This window comes from Puma concolor, chromosome A1 (assembly GCF_028749965.1).
Source record: "Puma concolor isolate L17-30 chromosome A1, mPumCon1.1.hap2, whole genome shotgun sequence".
Taxonomy (NCBI): Eukaryota; Metazoa; Chordata; class Mammalia; order Carnivora; family Felidae; genus Puma; species Puma concolor.
Window position 1 is genome coordinate 108,314,957 of NC_141667.1, and position 24,590 is coordinate 108,339,546.

Below are 24,590 nucleotides of genomic sequence, written 5' to 3' on the forward strand. Positions count from 1 at the left end.
ACTAGTGAAAACATGTTGCAGCAAGAGGAATGTACCCTTTGCCCTTTTCCTTTTCTTTGCCGGCCTCTCTAATATAAAATTTCCATTGTTGCAAAGCCAGGAACCGTTTTTCGTTTTCTCCATCAGTGAAACCCACCGGGTTATTTTCTTTTGCTTATGGCAAAAGAAAAAAAACAAAACAAAACAAAAAGCCAAATTACCTTGGCGGAAAATGACTCTTCAGCAGCCTTTTGTGAAACTAATGAAGCCACGGCTTTCCCATTTCCTATAATCTAGCCTCACTCTTGGGATCACCCATACTATGTTGGACTTAAATGGTTTTCTGTTTTTGCCCTCTCTTGGCAAGTAACTCTTAGATGCATTGCTGCATACTGTGGATGGGCTCCAGCAATCCTAAGCCATTCTTTTGATGTATTGGAATAGTTTCTTTTGACTCCCACAGAGTAGCCATTGGAAAAGGTCTGTTTCTTGTACTTAACTCTTGGACAAGTGGATGACTGCTGGCAACATTCTCAATTGATTTGATAGGATTTACATTTAGGTAGCACTAGTTAAGAAGGAATTGGGGGGTGGGGTGGGGTTGGAAAGGGTGCAAAACCTACCTGCAGGTGACTGTGCTTTGTTTTAGAAGACAGTTATGACACCACCTTGCTTACTTCTAGGTTCTACTCTGGTACTATAACTAAGCAAATTAAACCTGTATCTCCAGAGAGAACTCAGTCTAACCCCAAACTGTTAACATTTCTGTGCTTTACAAGTGAGAGCCAAATTGTTTTCCCTGTTGTGGTTTCAAATACTTTTCTCTGCAAAATACGTTTTTTGCTTTTTAATAGTAGATCATTAAGCTAAAGTATAAATACATCTCTCATAAAAATGACCTCCTATATCTCACTGGGATGAAAACAAACAAATGGTCTGATCAGATTTTAAATAACTGTGAAATTTTGATTATATGAATAAATAGGAAAAAAAGGTATTTACCTGCAATAAAGAAAAAATAGTGAAAAATAATTTTACTAAAGAATAGATTGTCCAGGGGCACCTGGGTGGCTCAGTCCGTTGAGCATCCAACTTCAGCTCAGGTCATGATCTCACGGTTGGTGAGTTCCAGTCTCATATCAGGCTTATTGCTGTCAGAGTGGAGCCTGCTTCAGATCCTCTGCCCCTCCCCCATTTGTACTCTCCCCGTGGGGGTGGGGTTGGGGTTGGGGGGGGGGGTGGAGAATGGATTGTCTACTGAAATAGTATCTTCCACCCAGCTACCTATATAGTTTATTGTGAGAATGAATGGGATGGATTTTGATGTCTATTTATAACTATGTTTTCATCTAAAAAAAATGAGTTTTATTACTCATTCAATATCTAATTATTACTAGTGAATTTTAGGGCATGGTAAAAAATGTGTACAAATCTACCCTTTATGTGGGTAGAGACCAGTGATTATTTCCGAAGAAGACTCTAAGCACTTACAATGAAGTTAATGCCTATTAATCATATCCATAATCATGGCTACATCTTGCTTTTCTAGAACTTCTTATGTTGTTAGATAGTTAAATAAAACTGAAGCTGTCAGATGAGTAAACGTATTTATTTATCAGAAGTCTCGAGAGGCAGAAAGATGAAATGTAGGCTTAATAAAGCAGAAGGAAGAAGTAAAAATAAAAACAAGCTGAGGGACATCTCTCCTTGAACATCTCTGACCTAACATCAAAAGAATTTGCAGGATAGAGTTCTCTTTGAATAAAACTGGTCTAATTGGCATCCCTATGCCTTTTACTTTTTTTTTTACAAGAATTTTTTAAACATTTAAATTTATAATCACTCTTAAGAAGTACAATATTTACAGAGACCAGAGTTGAGGCTTTCGATACAGACATGTAATATTTGTGGCTAGGTCTGCAGGGGTCAGGACTGGTATATTTATTGAATCAGAATATGGCAGAAATATAGTTTTCAGTCATTCATTATTTCAAGAATTCACTTGACTATCTCTCTACTTCTAGTGTGATGGGATGGAATATCCTTGGCTTATTTAGAGGAGTTTGGGTTGTAATTTTCTAAAATTACACTATATGTTCAGCTTTACATATAATTTCACATTGTCCCACAGAGGGTTTGTGTCTCTGTACATTTGCTTTCAGAGCTCTGGTGGAAAGCTGCTATTTGGATTTACCTGTACTTCTTAGTGCCTCCTTTTCTCACCTGCAGAGTGGGTGTGGAAATGGTACTTCAGGAGGTTTCTGTGAGGATCAGGTACACTGTGACATGCAAAGTACTCAGGACACTGCCTGACACTTAATCAATAGTAGCACCGCTTTGTCTTTTTATTGTTCTCCTTGTTACTACCATTATTTTCTTTGTTTTGGTTTTGGTTTCCCGGGGACTTCTAGCCACAAACGAATGAATTGTGTGTCATGGCATTGTCTGCCTCCCCCAAGTGTAAGCAGGACTTTGGCACAGGCTCTTAGCCAAGACTGCTGGATATTACTACCTTCTTCAAATAATAGCAGAAGTTTCTTGCTACTGGAAAAAGATATTCGAACAAGCAAGGAGCATATGTCCCCAGCTTTAATACACATATTATGCTTTTAAAATGCAAAGGGAGAGGAGAGTGGCACAAGTGAATTTATTAGCAAATGTTCCCATTATGAGAACTAATCATAGCTTAAAATCCTAAAATTGGATATCCCATATAGCCTACATGTTTCTATCTCCCTAAAGTCTTTTTGCATTTTATCTCAATTTGTTTTTTTAATAATTAATTAATTAATACTTTTTCTGTGTTCTCATGACTTCCTGCTGATGCTAAGAGCTCAAGTGTGGATCAGAAGGTCTGGGATTTATTTCCTGCTCTACCACTTGCTATCTCTTTAGCCTTAAGCTGCTTAAGTTTTCCTTATCTGTACTCACTCTCAAAAACTTGTATAAGAATTCTGTATTTGAAAGTGATTCCTGAACTGTGAAGCTCTAATGAAATGTAAAGTAGTAGTGTTATTATCAGTAATAATATTTAGCATTAAAAGAATGGCAGAAATCCTCTAAGGCCTCGGCTTCTAACATTGGTGGATGGTGGAGGAGACTTGGTGTGAAGTTGGGAGGACTAGACATAGGTGGGGCCAGCTCAAAAGACCGGAATCGAGGCTTTATTCGTCATACAGAACACATGATTGCATGTCTTGGTTTCCTGAAATATAAAGTGATAGGATTGTTTTAAGGGTTAATTGAGGTAACAATTGCAAAGGACATAGTGTAAAGCCTAATGTTCAGGAAACAGTAAGAGTTAGCATTACGTCTGCCATTTAATAGCTGCATGACTTTCTACTAACCATTTAGTCTAAGATTGTTTCCTCATTTAAGAAACAGAATAATAATTGCCATCTCGTAGGATTTCTGTAAAGACTATATAAATTATAGCACTTAGCACAACCCTTGGTATATATTATGTTTATTAAACGGTAGCTGCTACTATCGTTATTATTTTTAGTAGTGGTTAATTAGTAGAAGTGGCAGCAGCATTGGTGTTGTGCGTGGCCCTGGGCTTGCACTGGAGAATACTGCACGTTAGTGTGGAGAGATCGATCTGAAAAGGTAAACTTAGCCTTCCTATCAGGGGACAGTCAGCATATTTAGAGTTTGAATTTTTATCTTGAGGACTATAATGAGCCATTGAAGGATTTATTTTTTAATCACAGAACATAATTGATTTGTGCTTTAGACAGTGGAGCGAGGTAAGAGCAAGAAATACGGAGACCTGTTAGAAAGACAATGCAGTCTTACATGAAGGAAATGATGTTTGTCTGAAACAAGATTAGTAGCAGTGGAGACAGAGAAAAATCAACAGATGTGAGAGAGATGTGGGAGTTGGATTAACAGGACCCAGTGATGGATTCTATGGGAAGAGAGGAGCAGCAGCTGGAAATAAGGATGTTGATTTGGCTGTGAAAAGAAGGAGCAGACATCAGGAATTTGACCACTTTGACCACTAAGACCCTAACTAAAGCTTCTCCTGGAGCCATCTTGGAAAGAACTGGATGCTCTCCTCCTTCAAAATGCATCTTAATGAAATTTTTTCTAAGTTGGAGGATATGTATTCTGTTATTACATTCATGCTGATGAGAAGTTTTCATGAGATCCTTGATTTCACCTGAAAAAAAAAAGTAGTAATTTTCTCTCTATGACATACACCAGGCTCAAAGATTGCCCCGACAGAGCCACGCGGGGTGTATATAGTGTTCATTATGATATCCTCATCCCACAACTAGCACACTTTGATTTACCTGATTGTAAATGAAAACCATCCTACCAGATATACAACAGTATGTGTTTATTGAGTGCATACTCACAGCCCTGTGCTGAATCCCGAGGGTCAGGACAGGGTGGTGTACAAAGAAAAATTAGAAATGAAATAATTTTAAGGAGCTTATAGTGTGGAAGGGATGAGAAGACATGTAAACATGTAATTACAGATAGGAAGATGGTGATTCTGGGCTCAAGAATATATATATTCTACATCCTCTTTTATGCTACTTAACCTGTGTTCACATGTATATCTCCTACATAAAACTATGAGCTCCTGGAAGGTAGAGACCATCTTATTCACTTTGTATTCCCTTCCCCTCAGTCTAATGTAGCTCCTGCAGTAGATCTGGGATCTTTCTTCCTTCCTTCTTTTCTTTCTTTCTTTCTTTTGAACAAAAGGTATAGAAACAGGGCTTCAAAATGTTGTGGGTAAGGTCCTCACTTGACTCAGAGGAAGAACAGATTTTAAGGAAGGGTTCAAACATACAGGGTAGAAAGTTGGAGGACTTTAGTCAGTCACCATGTTTAATAGATGACTCTAAAAAATAGCATTCCAATGAACCTGGAGAAGAGGTAAATAATTGGAAGAAGAAGCATCTTTTTCTCAATATGAAGAACAGACTGGTCCAACTAAAGAAGAGTCAAATGCATTATGTTTAGGGAAATTTATTATGTACAAGGAAAAGTCCAGAGATTTTCTGTGCAATAAACTTTGACCAATGGCCATGTATTCTTAGTTACCACCCTCTAAGAATACACATCTCAATCAATCCCTAGCTTGCTTCATAAAGACGAGTTCTTGTTGTCTACTAATAATAACGATTCTTTTCAGAAGACTACACCTAGCAAGTAGGAAACCAAGGATTCCACATTCCAAAAATTAGGATTTCTGTAAAGACTGTATAGCTCTTAGCACAACACTTGGTATATATCGTGTTTATAAAATGTGGCCAAGGACAGGGAGGTATCGAGGAATAAACCTACCCACAATAAAAGAAGAAAATAAGTTAGCCAAGAAGCAAACTTTGGATTTAACTCTTAAAGTCCTTAGGGGAAAAGTTAAAGGTGCTTCTGCTTAAAAACTTAAGGAGTTTTCATATCTGAACGACTTTGCCCAGAATTTTGTTTATATGCATATTGTATACCCAAAAACATTCACTTTAAGAAAGACTTTCCTCATATTTTCCTCTATCTTTAAACTGCTGTGATTCATTTAAACTGCTGTATTTGTTTTATTTCCAGTGCACTCCCAAATGTGGTCCGGGATTCAAGCATCGGATTGTTCTGTGCAAGAGCAGTGACCTCTCTAAAACATTCCCAGCTGCACAGTGTCCAGAAGAGAACAAACCCCCTGTCCGTATCCGCTGCAGTTTGGGCCGCTGCCCTCCTCCTCGCTGGGTGACTGGAGACTGGGGCCAGGTAAGACAGTGCAGCAAGGGGCTCCTGCTGAAGCAGCACTTTGAGACACTTGAGTTTTCTGATTGGGTCATTATAAGGGCTCCAGAGATGAGAAACACGACACAGAAATCTGGGTATAAGATAAAGTATGAAACAGTGCATGAGCAACAGTCACACATAGACCCACTAGCTGTGTTTCTCCTGCACCCACACGCTTCCTACTTCTACCTACTCCTTGGGGCTTACCAATGTAATTTAAAATTAAAAGAGAAATAGTCTGTATGGCCAGATATTTGAGCAAGCTAACAAAACTTTGGGTTCTAGTCCCAACTCTCTCAGCTACTTCAAGAACAAATCTGTTAACCCCAGTGTCTTAACTTTCCTACTTGCAAAAGTAGCTCCTCTTAACTTCACAGAAAAGGTATGGGGGTTCTAATTAGCTTGATAATGTGATTGACAGTCTTTGAAATATTATCAATATCTATTATTCAATGGATTTAGCTGATGGACATCATGAATTGGGAAGCCAGTATAAAGGGCTTTTGGTCTGTATTTTTACATGAGGTTCATTTGCATTTTATGTTCTAATTCCTATTTTTTTCTTTCTTCATTCTCACTTATTTTTAAACTGTGTTATCTTAGTGAAGGCCACCTTAAATCCTTTTACAACAAATCGATATATTTGGATACAAGGAAAATTGAGTATTATTCTTTTGAATGTCAAAAAGGAAATCTATTAGATTACATTAAAAATAATGTTCCACAAAGGTAATTTCTAGACAATCAATGCCCTTTTCCTGTGGTTTTATAATTAACCTTGTAGCTAGTTGTTTTCTAATATCTGAGACCCAAATAAATCATGGCACATAACTATACCAGTATGATTTTGTGTGATCTCTGGACTGACTGGACCTGTCATTACTTATTAAAAATGGCATTTCATAGAAGTAGCTAGCAAAATTCTGGACAACCCTCAGTATTTCTACAGTATAGCAGTATCTACCGACCTCTTTTGTTATAGTTGGGAAAGGGCAAAGGTTTTCAGTCTCCATTAATGCAAATAAATATATTTGCTCTATACTCAGCTAGCCCTGTGGGGAGACAAAGTCAGTGTGATCATAAAATAATTAATATTTGCATGTGTATAACAAATAATAATTTGCATTTGTATAGCATCATTTAATTCATAAAGTACTCAAGTGGAATACACATGATAGGCATTGTAAGCAATTATGTGTTTCACTGTGGAAGTGTAACCATTTCAAAATATGGAATTGATATGGTGTTAAAGAATAAGTACAGACATGCCCTCATAATTTTGATTTAAACCATGGAGGCATTTCCTTCCTTACATATTCTTTGTTGCAATGCACTGTCATATAAAGGTCGGTTGAAAGTTTTCGCATGTGAGTGATTTCACCAAATTTGCAGTAATCAATTTCAGGTTATTCTTTTAAATGTTGTCAAGTCCTTTTCTTCTCATCTATATTTTAAATTCAGTTTTCTAAAATTAAAATTAACTGGTAAAAATACATTTTCAAAGACACTTTAATACATTTTATGGTGCATTTGTTTGTCATTCTTTATTTAGGAATTTTAAAATAAAAGTGTCTGTCAATATCCTTGCAACTCCTGTAAGTGTTTTGAGAGTTTTTACAGACAAATTCAATAGGGCCTCAGTTTGTTAACCTTGTAAGCATCACCATCGCCTGTCTCGGCACTAGCTCATCTCCTTGATCTCAGATCTCACAGGCTTTGCGGGCATTCTGGGTGGCAGACCCAAAGAAAGATCCAGCTTCATGGTTCAGCCTGGACAGCTGATCGGTCCCCACTGAGACTAAGTCACTCAGAGAGTAACTTCAACTGTAAAGTAACTGAATCCCTGAGTAGATGAAAAAGGAGAGGGAGGCATACTGCTTGGCTCACATTTGTGTGACTAACAATACCTTAGAAAACTCAAGGTAATTATTTAAGCTCTTTTATTTTTTTTAAAACTGGTTGCCATCACAATCCCACACAGCAGTCACTGCTGTTTTACTGAACTCCTATTTTGATCACATTCACAGCACTCCAGTGGACCATCAGCTTGTTTGCCATAGGACTGTAATAAATAGGGAGCAAAAGTGATGTCCCAGCACTAGAATCCCTAATTACTACTTCCTCATGAGGGTTTTCTTATTACACTCCTGTTATAGTTCACCTAATTGGAAGTGTTAGAAAAATAGCCCAAGAAATCTCTTGTTTTCTAGGAACTATATTGCTTCCATTTTCAAAGGTAATAACATGTTCTTTGAATTTTCAAATGAATTCTACAGTAGAATGACTTAATCATATATCTCTCCAAGATGAACTTCATATGGACTTTAAAAGCTAATATATATGGTATTTGGAAAGATATCTTTTTACCTCCTGAAAATTGTTGAATTTTGTTTCTCTCTGTGTCTTTCGGTTCAGTGTTCTGCTCAGTGTGGCCTTGGACAGCAGATGAGGACTGTGCAGTGTCTTTCCTACACTGGACAGGCGTCTAGTGACTGTCCAGAAACTGTTCGGCCTCCATCGATGCAGCAGTGTGAAAGCAAATGTGACAGTACCCCCATTTCCAATACTGAAGGTGAGTTTCCCATGGACAAAGGGCCTGCGGCCTCTAATGACTCACCTCTGGTGGCTCCCAGGGTTTGAGGAGCCCCTTAAAGCCACTGTTGTAGTATAGTTCATGTAGAGCATTTGTGAAAGTTGCATGTGTAGTGGATATGTGATAAGGAAACCTACATTTTTTTCCCTGACTACCTGACCTTGTTAAGTCACTTAACCTTTCTGGAGCTAAATTAGCTTATCTTTATAATGAGAGATTGGAGTAAGTAACCTCTAAGGTCTATGTTTGACCTAGCATTCTATGTTTGACTTGTGCCAGAAATACAGAGATGATGTCTAATGAACCACATTTTGAATTTAAAGTTCTGTTTCTTTTCTGTTTCTTTTTGGATTTAACAATGGATCTCTACCATCATGAAGATTAAAATTCATGCTTGTTGTACATATAATGAAAGCATATATTTGAAACTATTTATTTCAAATGCTAGTTTTCTTATTGTAGAAAAGAAGAAAAAGATAATTATATAGCTGTTTATAGAGGAGCACAAAGGTCTTTATGCTCTGAAATTTCTCTTTTTTTTTAAATTTTTTTTTAATGTTTATTTATTTTTGAGAGTAGAGACAGAGCATGAGCGGGGAAGGGGCAGAGAGAGAGGGAGGCACAGAATCCAAAGCAGGCTCCAGGCTCTGAGCTGTCAGCACAGCTGATGCGGGGCTCAAACCCACGAACCATGAAATCATGACTTGAGCCGAGTTGGACGCTTAATCGACTGAGCTTCCCAGGTGCCCCTGAAATTTCTCTTTCTTATGTATTGGGAAATCTGTTTATTAATAGCAGTTGCCAGCCCAAATCCTGAATTTTCTTATATCTTATTTAAACAAATATACTTTGCTTATTCAGTTAGGCATTCATTTAAAATTTCCTGAATGCCACTATGTAAGAGGCACTACAACAGAAATCATGGGAAATATAGAGACAAATATGGCATAGTCAGGAAATTCAGACTGCCTTGCCATATGAAAATAGAGGCATGCCCAAATAAATGCACAAGAACATCTGGAACCACTAATTTAAATTATGTAAGAAACCTAGTTACGGGGCTCTGCTTAAAACAAAAGTAGAGAACTATCCTGAAAATAATTTGTTAATATTTTTCAAATGAAAATTATGTGCTCATGAGCCTCTTAAAAAGAGATCTATCCCTTTTGACTAAATTTCTCCAACTTAAAGGATTTTTTAAAAAAATTACATTCACTATTGGGGCACCTGGGTGGTTCAGTCAGTTAAGCATCCGACTTCAGCTCTGTGCTGACAGCTCAGAGCCTGGAGCCTGCTTTGTATTCTGTGTCTCCCTCTCTCTCTGCCCCTCCCCTATTCACACTCACAAAACTAAATAAACATTGAAAAAAATTTTTTTAATTACATTCACTATTTTAAAATATTTCCTTAGATATTTTATTTTAGGAAGAGTAATCATCTTGTATGACAGGATACAGAGAAATTATTTTGCAAATATACCGGTTTTTATATCTAAGCCTCAACATGAAATCCTTTTTGTATAATTTACTCTTTCAGATAAGTATGGCCTTATTGTACATTAATTCAAAATCATAATTTTAATTTGCAAAATCTGTGGCTCTGATGTCATCTACTTTTTTGTCCTTTCGGTAATGGTCATTCTAGAAATTGAGCTTTTCTTCTCTTGAGAAGGACTCAAAATCCATGATAAACCTATGTATTTTCCTTAGCAAAACAATCTCTTTTAAATAATTTAAATAAAAATATCTGTCTTGTGTAAGACTGCATCAAACAATTATAAATTGTTTATCCATTATAAATTATTAGCAGTCAATCACATAGGTCTGAAGGTCTGTTTTTCTTTCTGAGTTGGAAGATAAAAGGTTGAGGTGGAAAAGAGGATATAACTATCATATTAAATTACTCTGTATTGGGTATTATGGGTAGGCCCTTTATATTTATTATCCACCTTATATATCTCATATACATAAATCTCTGTGTGTGTGTGTGTACGCACGCACGCACGCATGTTATAATTATGTCAGCAACCGTCCAAGAGTTGGTATTACTGATGAGGAAACTGAGGCACAGAGAGGGATAGTGACTTGCCCAAATGATAAGACTAGGAAGTAGTAGACGCAGGATTTGAACTGAGATTTGGCAGAGCCCAAGGGCATGTCAGTTTCAACTACATTTTTATGCTATTCTTAATTCACTTATTAAGTAGGGTATTTTAACATGAAAACAGAGCTTCTGGTTATGAAGTAGCAACTCTTTCTAGCATGACCATCATCCTGATTCAGTAGATTCAGGCTTAGTCATTGCTGAAAGAATTGGTTTTTTAACATGCTCACAGCAATGTAGATGTTGAAATTATGTATATAACTTTATTTTAGGCATTTTAGTGATTTCTCCAAAAACTTTTCTGTAGTGGTTAGTTATTATACAGAAGCATCATAGCTGGTGATGCAAAGTTTTCAGAGTGGGCAAAATATCATTTGAAACTGGACTTATTTCTGCCTTAAAGAAATTCTCTTAAAATAGATAGGTGTTAATCTGAGGTTTCTTAAATTATTTGTAGAAGCACCTCATGGTCATTTAATCTGCCTGGCCAAATCACTTTTCATTAATATTAATTTGAAGTAAGCAGTCAAGACAGAATTTTTAGCCCATTTAGTAAAGAAGGAAACTTTTAGGAAATTATTAATCCTGCAAAATATGACTAATCTTAGAACTGTTAGTCCCTAAAGCTGCTGAGTCATTGAAAAGAAAGAGGATCACTCTCTTACAAAATTAGATTTAAAGTGGATATGTCTGTCATAACTTGTTTTGTGTTCTCTCTGGCTTCCCAGTAGCATATGTTGAATACATTTAAATACCTGAAACTATCTGTTCATCTCATCGGCAACTAATTATTGAATGCTTGCTGTGGCCAGCCTCTTCCATTCATTATGGAAAATTCAAATGCATTTGTAAGTTCATAGTCTTACACGGAAGATATTTAAAAAAAAAAAAGAAAAGGAAGGAAGGTAGAAGGTGTTATGTGGAGCAGTTGACACGGTGCTACAAGTTCAAATGGAGGACAAGTGACTTTAACTTTTTAGATCAAGGCAACTTCATAGACTAAGTGATCTGTGAACCTGCTGTAATGTGTACTTGGAAAAATAACCCATGTATACCCTGGGAAAAGAGGATGAAACAGTTGAATTAAATCGTAAGTTATCATTAACAGAGATATGAAATGGACAGATAATATGGATTTCAAAAGAGAAGAGGCTCTTACATGAAAGTAATGTAAGAGTAATCTAATATGGCTTCTGGGAATCAGGTCAGGGAGAAAAGAAATGCCTGTTGCTAAGGGAGAGTTGGGAGGGAAATCTGGTAGTAAGGGAAGGAGTAAGCTCTGGTTGCTGCAGGAGGTTGAAAGAGGACTTCCTATTCCCCTTCTCTTGACTCTTAGTGGGAGGCTACTGTGAAACCAGTTCAGGTCTACCCCAAGACAGAGTTGGACCAAGGGAGATCCCTTGGGATCTAAAATACAGTTTTTTAGTGGGGTCTCTGTGGGTGAAATGGACCATTGATAGAATCTTGAGAATTGTTTTAACAACCACAGTTTAGGAATTGGTTCTCCTTCTAACATTTTATTATGTTACATTTCAAATGTAACAGCAAGGTTGAAAGAATTTTACAATGAACACCCACTATCTGGATTCCAACATTAACGTTTTCCTGAGCCGATTTATCACATATATATCTATCTGTCCATCCCTCAAGGTAATGGCTTTTAAATAATGTCCTCCATTCACCCAACCATTATTATTTACTTAGCAAGCCAGGGCCAGCAAGACAAAGGGCCAGGCACTAGACTATGAAAGAAATATGACAAGGTCTTTGTCCTCAAAGGGAGCACAGTTTAGCAGGGGTGGGGACAAATAATTTTCACAGTATAGGCAGTACTCTAACAGGGTAGAAAGAAATTACCGTGAGTACACAGAAGAGGGGTAATCAGTAGAAGCATCGTGGAGAAGACAAGCTTGAGTAGGGCACTGGAAGGTATGAAACAATTTGCCAAGAACACATGGAGATGCTGGGATTCCTGGCAGAGGACGTGTGTATTCAGTCATCAGGGCATGTAGGTAGTTCAGTATGGGTGCAGTGGGTTGGCAGATGAGAGGTAGTGGAGATGTGGCTACAAAGAGAGAGAGTCAGGGATTTGGTTTTGGAGGGCCCTGAATGTCGTGGAAGGCAGTTAGGACTCTTAAGTTCTAGGGAATAAGCGAAGGAAATTGAAGAGTGACATGCTCAGGGTGGCAGGAGTGTGGAGGGGCAGAGGGAGGTCAACTTTGTGTGGAGGAAGAGTTAGAACATTATTCTAAGTGTCCAGGCTTGAGATGATGAAGGCTTGAATCAAAGTAGATAGAGTATAAATCAAAAGGGGAGTAATTAATTGGAGAAAAAGAATAAAATGGAAGGGAGAATAAAAAGAACCTGATGAACAGTTAGACACAGGGATAAGAGATTTGGAGGTATCCACTATGACTCCCATGTAGATTTTGGTTTCTGGATACTATAAATCACGATAAGGCAGTTAGGCTTCTATAGGGAAGTTAAAAATACATTCATCCCCAAATGCCATAATAAAATAATGGAATTTGAGTAAGATTTTTTAAAATAAAAATAAAATAAACAATGGAAAGAGATTGAAGAAATGGAGTGAGGTTAAGACAACAAAGAATAATAAGAGAAATTCGGAGGTGGAACATCAAGATATTAAAAGTAAATAGTCAGGGGCACCTGGGTGACTCAGTCAATTAAATGTCCGACTTTGGCTCAGGTTATGATCTCGTGGTTCGTGAGTTTGAACCCCACACCCTTTCTGCTGTCAGCACAGAGCCGACTTCAGATCTTCTGTCTCTCTGCCCCTTGCCTGCTCATGCTCTCTCTCTCTCTCTCTCTCTCTCTCTCTCTCTCACACACACACACACACACACACAAAGTAAATAGTAAATAGTAAGACGGGACTAGGAGAAGGAAGAAGGGAGATAAAATTTGCCATATCCAACGTCTGCTTTATTATTTAATTCTTGTAAGGCTTCAGTGAAGGGTTAAAGCATTATAGGCTTGAATTTGACAGACTGCCCATGATGAGGATAACACTGCGTTGCTGCTGGGAGTGAATTTTAGACACACTGGGTATCACTGCATCTGAAGTACCACTCAGAGTAATTTTTTAAAGTACATCTGGCAGCTGGTACTAGCCTACTCAAGCTTACCTGAAATTCTATCCCAAATGCCATTTTATTCATCTTTATGCAGTTTCAGGTTCCCTTGTAGTTTATATGGTGAGTCTTTTCTGTCTCTCAATAGTACAAGGCAATCTGTCAGCTAGTATTTATTGCTGCCAGCTAATAATTCATGGTGTGCCCTGAGCTGGTAGCCAACCCAGGAAAGGCGTGGTTAGTGTACATTGGTTTACCAACCTGGGCTAGTAGTGGCTTTGGTTGGTCTCAGTGTCCCTCAAGTGAATGACTTGGAGAAAGCCTGAGCAGCCCCAGAAACCTGATAGGACCTCCAGAAAAAAACAACTACTGGACTTGAGATTTAAAATGGTGCCCATTGTATTAAAACCAGTGAAAGGAACAATGAAGGTCATTTGAAGATTCTGAGTTGAAGGAGGTGAGGAAGAGTAGGGTTTTTTTTTCCCTTTGCCATTTTAAAGAGCTCATAATGCACCTTACCACTCAGGTTCACATTCCTGGCTCTCTGGTTTACAGGGAACCCTGGGATTTGTGCTGGGATTATACCACCTTGAGGATGAATGTGGGTGGCTTTCAGGGAATAAGACTGGGAAAAGAGAAACTGAGGAAGCAAAGAGAAAAAGTAATGGCTTAGCCCATGGTAAGATGACATTGGAATCAAGTTTCGTAGTTGATACCACCTTGTTCAAGGATGAAAAGTTGCTGGACTGTTCCCGTTGCAATGAATAATGTCAGGTCCCCAAATGAAACTTATTATTTCACCCTTTTCCAGTCTGAATACGTAGAATATCAAGGGCAATTTTTTCAGAAGAAATACTGAGTTCACATCCCTCACCCACACATTCACATGTACAGCCTTTGCCATCTCACTTCTCACTAGGCTCTGCATCTTCTGGGCAGTTTGACAGAGGCACAGCTGGTTGTACTTTTGTAATCCAAAAGATAGACCCTAAGGTGCTTAAGTCATAACTGTCTACTTACTGTGTTCCTCTAAACCTCATAAAGAGTTTATGGGCACACAGGGCATGCATTTGCCAAAAAAGGATGCTGAATGGTCCGACCTGGTCATGAAAGGATATGTCCCTATATACCCCAGGTCACTCCAACGATATAATTTAGCCAGGCTGTGCGACGTTTCAGGAAATAAATGCAAGAGCACAGCATTTCAGGAGTTGCTCTTGTGTTCCTTGGACCAAGTGAAGCCTTCAAAGTCACAATGAATCTGAATCCAATTGCATCCTAAATTCATAAGCCTCTGTTCACTGTGTTTTGAAATCATGTCTTTTGCTTAGAAGATTTGAAAGATTAATGTAAAGCACCTGTGGAAAAACCCACTGGCACATCAATGATAAGTAGATTCATGTGTTGCCATGAAACAGGTTGTCTTATTTTATCATTCAAGTCTACCAAAACCCAGATTACCAGTGAGACCCACTCTTGCATACCTGGCAGGTTACTTATGGGTCTGGCTCATATCGCAGGGCCTAGGGGTTGGCCTTCAGCCCTTAGTATATTGCCAAGCATCCCTGAGAAAAATGTAGGAATACCCCACAAATTGCCTTCCCCACTAGAAATCTTTGGACTTGGGTAAAGTGAAATTTTGTTTTCAGGGACAGGTAGGATGCAAAAAAAGGAGAGACTACTTAGGCCCACAAAATATTCCCTAGAAGCCACACAGTAAGGACCTCTCACCCTTCCAATGGCCTCACAAGAGAAAAGGTAGAGTAAGTGTCTTTTCTTTCTCTTCCCAGGAGAGTACTTAGCTGGTACATGATGAGAGCAGAAGAGAAAATTAAGCCTTCACCTTAAAATCCTTGACCCTGCTGGCTTAGATACCACTACTTCAAAAGCAATACATATAAGTGTATCTACATGAAGAAAATATGATAGTCAAGACAAAACCTTCCAAATAGATTAATTACAGGGTAATCATGTTACAAAAAGATTCTTACTAAAGGATTCCTTTTCATAGGTGTCCTAGTAGAATAGTTTATTTACAGGTTGTATATTACTTAAGTATAGAGAAACTTTTAATTATTAGATATTTTAGAGATTAGTTAGAAATCAGCACATACTGAAGATCATTCAGAAACTAAAACAGAACATTTATTATTGTTTTGATTTCAATGGGAAACTGTGGTTTAATTTATGTACAAATTTTCCAGAATGGTTTTACCACAAATGTGATCTGTACTGTGTATTGGCTCAAGGGTGAGATTATTTCATTGTTTTTCCAAGTTTTTATTTAAATTCCAGTTAGTTAACATACAATGTAATATTAGTTTCGGGTATAGAATTTAGTGACTCATCACTTACATTATTTCATATTTTTAATGGCTTTGAGAATGAAGCAGACTAGTGAATAATTTTTGTAATTAAAGCCTTCTTGACTACATGAGCAGAATGTCAATGAGTCAGTCCAAGAGCTCAACACATCAGTCCTCTCTAGGTAAGCTAAAAAAAGTGGCAGATGGGCTGAATGCCCCAGTATAATTTAATACTGCTACTAATATATTTAAGATTATGTTCAGCTTTCTGTAATAGTGGAGCTTTAAAACTCCATGGTGCAACTCAAATCACCTTCCACTCATGTCATTTTACACAATTGAAGGAGGACAGTAAAGCTGAAGAAAAGCATTCATGCCATTTTGAATACCTGTGACCTAGAACTGCTTTTAAAAAACATTTGACTGGGACACCTGGGTGGCTCAGTCGGTTAAGTGTCTGACTTTGACTCAGGTTGTGATCCCGCAATTTGTGGGTTCTATCCTCGCTTAGGGCTCTGTGCTGACAGCTCAGAGACTGAAGCCTGCTTTGGTTTCTGTGTCAACCTCCCTTTCTATCCCTGCCCTACTCGCAGTTTGTCTCTCTCTCTCAAAAATAAATAAACATTTAAAAAAAAGTCCCCGGGGCGCCTGGGTGGCTCAGTCGGTTGAGCGTCTGACTTCGGCTCAGGTCATGATCTCACAGTTTGTGGGTTCAGGCCCCACATCAGGCTCTGTGCTGACCGTTAGCTCAGAGCCTGGAGCTTGCTTCAGATTCTGTGTCTCCCTCTCTCTCTGCCCCTCCCCCGCTCACACTTTGTCACTCTGTTTCTCAAAAATAAATAAATATAAAAAAAAATAAAAAAAAAAAAAAGTCCCCTTCTCCAGGGGCCTCACTTGATCCAGTTGGTGGAACATGCTACTCTTGTTTTGGGGGTTGTGAGTTCGAGCCCCAGGCTGGGTATAGAGATGGCTTAAAAATAAAATATTTGTTAAAAATTCCCCTTTTTCCATGGTGGCAGAGCATGATGATGCTGATCAAAGCGTTTCTGATGATGATGTCACCAAGGGTTGACAAGGGTCTGCCTTAAAGGTAGAAATTTTTTTGCAGTTTCATGCCGAGCATCCTAACCCCAGCTCTTAAACCGACTACCTGGGTGACCAACATGGGTGTCCTAACCTCTGTGAGCTTCAGTCTTGCCATCTCTATAAACCTGATGTTTTGTTATACATAAAAGCATTCAATATATAAATATATAAAACCACGGGCATTTCCTGGTACATAGGAGGCATGTGATACATTATTTTTAACATGATGATTTTTATTGGATTAAGCGCTTGTGGCTTTAAAAGACTAAGAGAATGAAAGACCAGTTATGGTTACCTTCTCTGATAAATAATTTCCGTGAGTCCAAAGGCTGATTCTTCTTATCTAGGCAGTCTTTAGAAGGCAAAACCAAGAAGTAGGAACAGGAGCTTCCACTGGGGCCCTCCTTTGGGAGAGCTCCCCACACTCCAGGCTCTGTGTCCTCACACAGCCCCAGTGTCTCCACTTGAATGTCTCATCAAGGCCCAAGGTCCCAGCCTTGGAGTCCCCAGTTCTGGCTTTTCCCCATCTCTCTCATCATGATTTACCTGCTCTCTGTTTAATATCTTTTTGTTAATTTGCTTATGCATGCCAGTGTGTGACCCTTCCTGAAAGCCTAATGCACATTTTGACAGGGATCCCAGAGAAACAGTACATGGTGGTTGATCTCAGAGGCAGATGTGTTGGTGAAAATTGTAACAGAGCTAACAGGCTGAGTGCTTCCTCTGTGCCGGTGCCACGGCCATGCATTTTGTAAGCACCCATGTGAGCCCCACTCACCACATCCTGTGAGCAGGTCTTGTCACAGTCTCTACTTCACAGATGAAGAAACTGAGGCTTAGAGAGGTGATGGAACCTGGCCCAGGACAACCAAATACTGGGAGGTAGCAGCTCCAGAATTTACCCCCCAGGCGCAGCCGACTCCAGATCTGCCACTCATCACCACTGTCTTATACTTCTGGTGCAGGCGAGTCTGGTGCACTCCTAAAGAGTCACTACCTCCCTAAGCTTGGTTCTGCTCCCAGGACCCACATGACTTCCTGCTTTCAATCAAGCTGGATGGAATCAACTTAATTGACAACAAACTTGAGAGGGGTATTGGAAATTTCAGAGAGGGATACCCCACAGCCAGTTTTTAGCCTACCCCGAGGCTCCACCCTGCTCCTGGCCAAATACTGCGCTCTGGGCCTTGGCATACTGAGGAGAGTCCCCTCATTTCAAGCACCCACTTAAGTTGATGAATCCTGACTTAGATTTGTAATAGCCTAAATGGGTGAATGGAGGGGTGATTGGAGGGAGAAACAACTTACGAATATTTTTTATTCATTATTTATTATCTGCTGTTTATAATCAGATTCCCAAGTCTAAATCTAAAAGAAGAATCTGTGAATTTGCTTGTATTTTGCTCATCTCAGAATTTTCCTGGACCAGCAGCAACTCTTCCAAAAATGGAGTCATGAGTCTCCCAATAAAATTGCACCCCAGAAAATACTGACTTGTGTCAATAGGACAGCACCTTCTCACTAGTAATCAAAATATTGCATCCTCATTGAGAAAGTCAGAGGGCAACTTACTGTCATTAGGTGATAAGAGGCAATAACTAACAGTGGTAACAAAAATAGTTAAGTCACTATCTTACACTTATCAAGTGCTGATATCCTGTGCACTGCTCTGAGTGGCATCACAGGATGTACATGTTACATGTGGAAGGGAGAACTCTCATCATCCCTGTTTAGAGATGGGGCAGCTCCAGCACAGAGAAGCTGAGCTATTTGTTCAGAGTCGTAAAGCCAGTAAATGACAAAACTAGGATTAAACCGGAACCGTCTAGCCCCTAATCTTATTTCCTTGTACTATTAAAGCAACCAGTCCTCCTCTATCTGTCTGTCAACCAAATCATCTTTATATTTTGGCAAAGAAGACCAAAGCTAACATTTACTTTGTACTTGAAGCTGTCCCACCAAGCGCTGCTGCAGATTGTGAGGGGGGTGGTCTCTGCTGGCCCGATGCTTCATGAAGACGATTTAGATTAAAGATGAGTGGTACTGTATTAGCTTTTCTCTTTATTTTATTTTATTTTATTTTATTTTATTTTATTTTATTTTATTTTATTTTATTTTAAATCTATTTTAAGAGAAAGAGAGAGAGTGAGCATGCATGAACAGGGAAGGGGCAGAGAGAGGAGAGAGAGAGAGAGAGAGAGAGAGAGAGAGAGAGAATCCCAAGCAGGCTCCACGCTCAGTGCAGAGCCCAGTGCAGGGCTGGAACCCATGAATCATGAGATTATGACCTGAACCAAAATCAAGAGCCAGACACTGAACCTATTGAACCACTCAGGCACCCTTCTCATCATTTTAATAATTGCGTTACCTTGACCCTTGACAAAATCTCGCTCTTAGTAACATGGATAACACTTTTTTTTTCTTTTTACACAATTATTCTTAGTCTAAACCTGTTTTGATTGCTTTTTACTGGTCATGACAGAGAGAAAAAGAAAAAAAAATACAAAGTGACCTCCAAATTAAAATATGTGGAGATCTTTTCATCTCAAATTCATTCTTGATTCATCAAAAATCATCTGACTTTTTTTTTTAGTGCAGAGTTTAAAGAATTTTTTCTTGTCTCTCTTCCCTTCTTTCAGCCAAAACTTAAATGTATTGAGAATCCTACTGTGGAAATGTTCTACTCAAAATTCTGACTATTACTCTTTGCTAGTCAAATCATGAGTAAGGGAGTTTGATGGTACAGAGCTTAGGTTTGCAGATGATTGAGGACTCCAGTTTAAAATTTAAGTCTTTAATATAAAGCAATACTTACATTGTCAAGAATAGTGTTTAGTAGAACTAGGCATCCCCAGGAAGATTCCAACAATGTAAGGTTAATTCATGTATGTACAATTATAGATTTGAGGTGAAGCTATATCACTTCTACCCCTTGATTAAGGGGTCTTCTATACATGATACTTTAAAAACAATCAGTTGTGTGTAATGATAAAATTATAACTTGATAATGATTAAATGAAACACCTATATGTATCATCAATAAACCACCAGAATTATAAATACAAAAAAATAAAATAAAATAAAATAAAATAAAATAAAATAAAATAAAATTTAAGTCTTTCCCTGAAAGAGCCTGGAACGTGAGGTCGTTAACATTATTACCTAACTTTTCAGTAATAAGAACTGAAAGCTTGCCCATTCCTTCGCATGTCACTTCTCAGGTTTATCTTATGGCTTATGTACCATGTATATGATTTCTTACAAGTTCAGTGGATTTCTGAAGCCAGGAAAAAGCATGAAAATAAACCAGCAAGCAAGCAAGCAAGCAAGCAACAACACAACTGTCCTGTTACACTGAATTTCACCCACTGTTCTGCCTGATTCTAATTACCTTCAGTAATTTACCCAGGATGCTTCAGTATAACCACCTGGAAAAGTGAGGGTGGAACTTTGATTCTGGGAGGCATATGGAAATTTAATTACTAGGTTTACAAAGTATTTTAAAATCCCCAGATAAAAGTGACCAGAGGACTACAGAAGAATATCATTATTAGCAGCAGTGGGGTTATGTGGGGGTGAGAGGGGTGCTGAGGATCAAAGGCCAGTGTCCTCTTCTCTACACTGGCCCCTTCGCCCCATCTTCTGCAACCAGTCTCAAGGGGAGATGGAGAAAGAATCATTTATTCACCTTCTGGCTGCAAGAACTGCAGACCTCAACTGTGGCAGTTCTAGCACTGAGGAGAAAATACACATAGGAAAAAAGAAGGCCATGTCTCACTTCCAAATTAAAAAAAGACATTTCTACATGTTTCCATAACCCACAGACTGCTGCCATTTGAGGCCAACCCCTCCAAGTTTTCCTCTTTGTCTAGTGTAGTTGCTGAATCTAGGCCACTGTCAGCAATCCTTTTCATTCACCCAGGCCCATCCCCACGCCTCACAGATGCACAGATTCTCTGGAGACATGTGTACTTTGGTATCAAACAATGCAACTCATGTTTGATTTTGGATAACCTTGCACTGCTGAATAAAATAACCCTTGAGAAAGAAGCAATAAAAGCGCTGTAAGAAAAATGACTCATGTTTCCAAGCTGTCTAAAGTGATCACTTATCCCAACAAATGGTAATTCTTTCAAGACACAGTGGGCATGCACCATACTTGTAAAAGTCTGGGAGAAAAGCCTTGCAACCATTTTTTAAAAAAATTGTGTTAAAATATATCAAAAGAATATTTCTGGTAGGCTGTACCATACAGGGTATGCTTAAAAACAAAAACAAAAACCACATGGACATGGAAGCCAAGGTGGATTGGTGCAAGGGGGTCCTTGCTGGATATGAACGTGGAGCCTCACTGGCCTGTTTCTGCACTTGTTTATGTGCCTCTAATTGTTTTCCATTTTCTGCCCCCATTCGCTAGAGTGCAAAGATGTGAACAAAGTGGCGTATTGCCCGCTGGTGCTCAAGTTCAAGTTCTGTAGTCGAGCATACTTCAGACAGATGTGTTGTAAGACCTGCCAAGGACACTGACCCGTGGAGAGCCAGAGAGGGAGCCTTGTCATTTCATCGTGGAAATGCGTCCATCAAAGAGAGCCACCCAGAGGAAGAGGATTGATGTCCTTGCAAATGCATTACCCTGTGGAAAACGTAACCACTGGTCAGCCCTAGCTGACAGGATTTCAATATTATTTTAACTTCTGTGAAGTGGGATTTATTGATCCAAAGTGCTGGACACAGTATTAGGAGGGAATGCCAGATCGGAGAGATCCAAACAACACAGGGAGACTTGCTTACTGTGGAGCGTTTGTGTTCTTTCGAGTAAATCCAATAGCCTGTTTACCTCCTTGGACCATTAAGATAATTTTTATTATGGACTTAGCAATGACACTGAATCCATTTGTATTTAAAACCGTTTAAAATGTAGCTGTTATGACTTGGTCAACTATGGAAGTAAAGAAGATTCAGAAATCTTAAGTCATAGCTTAAAAATATTTACTATACTTTATCTCAATACAACAGCACCACAATTTAAATTCTAAAACGGGCTTTTAACTGTAATTTAAGGAGCAATTATAAATCAAAAGTAATGAAAGTTTGTATTATTTTTCTTCATTCCACTTAATTTCCTTAGGACTAATCCCCCTGTTCTGAACACTGCTGTGAGCCATATATAAACTATATTAAACCGAACAACAAGGAAGGACTCAGTTTAAGGCAGCGCATCAGTTACTGCGGCCGTGCAAGTCTATAAATTCTGTGCTAAGAGACTGGGGCCAACTTGCCATTGTGCAAGTGAAGCTGAGATTTCCATTAAAACTTTAAGAGAAAAACATTTCAGTTTCATGCAGAAGCCAGACCTGGGGTATGGTAGAGACTGAAGAACCGGGCCCTTTGCTGCCATCACACAGGATGCCTGAGTCCTTATGTGAGTCACCCCAGCTCAGTTGTGTTTACAACCTCACCGGCCACAGGACAGCTTCTGCCCCGTTGGATTTTTGCATGCATGTTGAGCTTACTGAAATGATGCCGTGCAAAAGATAGACTGGCTCGGCAACAACCAGGCAGACCCTTTCGCTGACAATTGTGATGGGTTCCAGATGTCCCTTCTTTGATATGGCAGAAGGGCATTTATTTATATGAGAGCAAGTGTGTGTGTGTGAGCGGGCGCTTTTGAGTGTGTGGGTAGATGAGTGTGCTTGCACATAAATGTGCTATTTCTGTGAGTTTTTAAAGTAGGCAAGGGATAACAACCAAAGAAGAAAAACTCATGAAGCCTAGAGATCATAAAGCATAATTTTAATAGTCACTCAACCAACTATTTTGTATTTTTTATGGATACTCTGAATGGCAATTAAATGTGAAACCAAGTTTCTTGGGCAAGTCAAATTCTAGAATCAAATCCAGAATCCTAAATTAAATTGACTAGCTCATAGTTTCCCTATCCACAAGTTTCATGTCATGCTCATCAAAAGATTCAACAGCGAGATTAAAAGAAAGCAAAAAAGAAAAGGGTACTTACATATATTTTGTACTTGAACACTTGTAGCTTGCAGCAGGTTCTTGATGAATGTGCTTTGTGTCCTACACGATGTGTACACCATGCTACACGAACACCTCAAACTCCAACCAAATGGCTACTTTGTAAAGATGCTACTTGCAGTTAAAGAGTATGTTCAACTTCAATCCATCACTGTGCTCTCATACTACATGTCCGGTGTTTCACCTACACCATGACCTAATGTAGATGATTAGGTTTTTTCAGAAAGGAAAAGAGACTCACAGACTTCAAAAACCAACCTAACCTTCAGGTTTGCTATGGACAGTCAGCACGGGCTGTCTGCACACTCAGTCATGGTCATCAATATTTTCTCACCTGCTTTCTGTCTCGACACCACAGCTCATGTCCCTGAGCTTTCCAGAGAAAGCTACTGATGATACCCAAAAATTGCCAGGGCTGCTCTCTCTACTGCTCTTAGAAGACCAGCCAGCGTGCTATCTATTCAGTGAGGGGGGAGGCAGCCCATGAGCAGCGCGCCCCCAGCGCTGAATTCACTTGGTCCCTCGTAAAGAGTGGTTAAATTGGTGCTAATGTGCCCTGGTGGAATAAAGAAAGGATGGGTGGTTTCTGTGGCATTTTAGGCATAGGTTTGCCATCAGGACCTGTCTTTCCCCAAATATAAATATCAGCTCATGGTTTTATTCCAAAAAGATTTCTTAATTGACTAACTTGAGTCTATTCTTCACCTCACCTGGAAACTAACATCATGAGGACTGTTGCCTTGGGCCACCTTGACTGGCCCTAGAAGAAGGGGCAGCTAGTGTTCCCTCAGGAGTGTGCACCAGTCCCAAGGCCAGGAGTAGAGAGCTTCCAGGAGCAGCATCGCAGCATCGGATTACTCTGCTAGAAGGAACCAAGCACAGAAGGTTTCCCCTGAGTGGGGGAACACATCATATTCTACAGCACATCACAATACCGCTGCTACTCTGTAGTCAACCACGTGGCTACATGATGCTCTCTTCCTAAATAATAGCAATAGGATTGTCAATGGAGGCTAAGCCACCATGGCAGGCCCTCCGAAAGTAGCGTGCTATACGGACTACTTAGAGAGACCCAAGGAAACTGGTGCCCTATGGCTGAGAACCGTATCTGCCATCAGCACAATATCCTGCCAAAAAGGAAAGGTAAAATCTACCCAACTGATTAAAGCCCTTGAGATACATATAACTCCCCAAACCGTCCATTTCATTAGGAATTTTATTGGAGTGAATGTCACATAGGTATCCTTAATAATACAGAATGAAATTACCTTTGTATTATTGTGATTAGTTGTTGCTTATTATTTTATACTCAGTATTAATGTGGTACACTGTTACTTTTTTTTTGCTTTTGTAAATTATATTCTAATTTATTGCCATGTTTCCTAACACTTGTCCTACATTCATTCTCCTGCTTGTAACGAAAATGAAAAAGTCATTGTAACACTTGATGGAGTGAAATTCCACACCAGGCACAGATTTTTTTTTAACATAGATAATTTAGTGAAAATAAAAATTCAGCTTGTAAGAATGATTCAGATGAAGGTTGTCTATTCCCTGAAAAGCTGGTGTGAAACTTTCAGTAGGAGGATCTTTCCTTTGAAATACCACACTACATTATCCAAATTCTCCAGATAG

At 39.0% G+C, this 24,590-nt stretch overlaps 1 protein-coding gene across 6 annotated transcripts in view; it reads left to right on the forward strand.

Moving 5' to 3' along the window:
- ADAMTS6 (ADAM metallopeptidase with thrombospondin type 1 motif 6) overlaps nt 1-24,590 on the forward strand; it is a 299,671-nt gene that overhangs the window by 271,932 nt on the left and 3,149 nt on the right. For 4 of the 6 annotated variants that reach the window (XM_025924199.2, XM_086699968.1, XM_086699975.1 and 1 more), the window contains 3 exons: nt 5,542-5,718; nt 8,152-8,308; nt 21,337-24,486. In XM_025924199.2, the coding sequence (XP_025779984.1) occupies nt 5,542-5,718; nt 8,152-8,308; nt 21,337-21,446 (444 nt within the window). In that variant the 3' untranslated portion in view covers nt 21,447-24,486. Of the gene's footprint in view, nt 1-5,541; nt 5,719-8,151; nt 8,309-21,336; nt 24,487-24,590 lie in introns of those variants that run through there. The other 2 variants (XM_086699957.1, XR_015248856.1) reach the window with 2 other exon arrangements.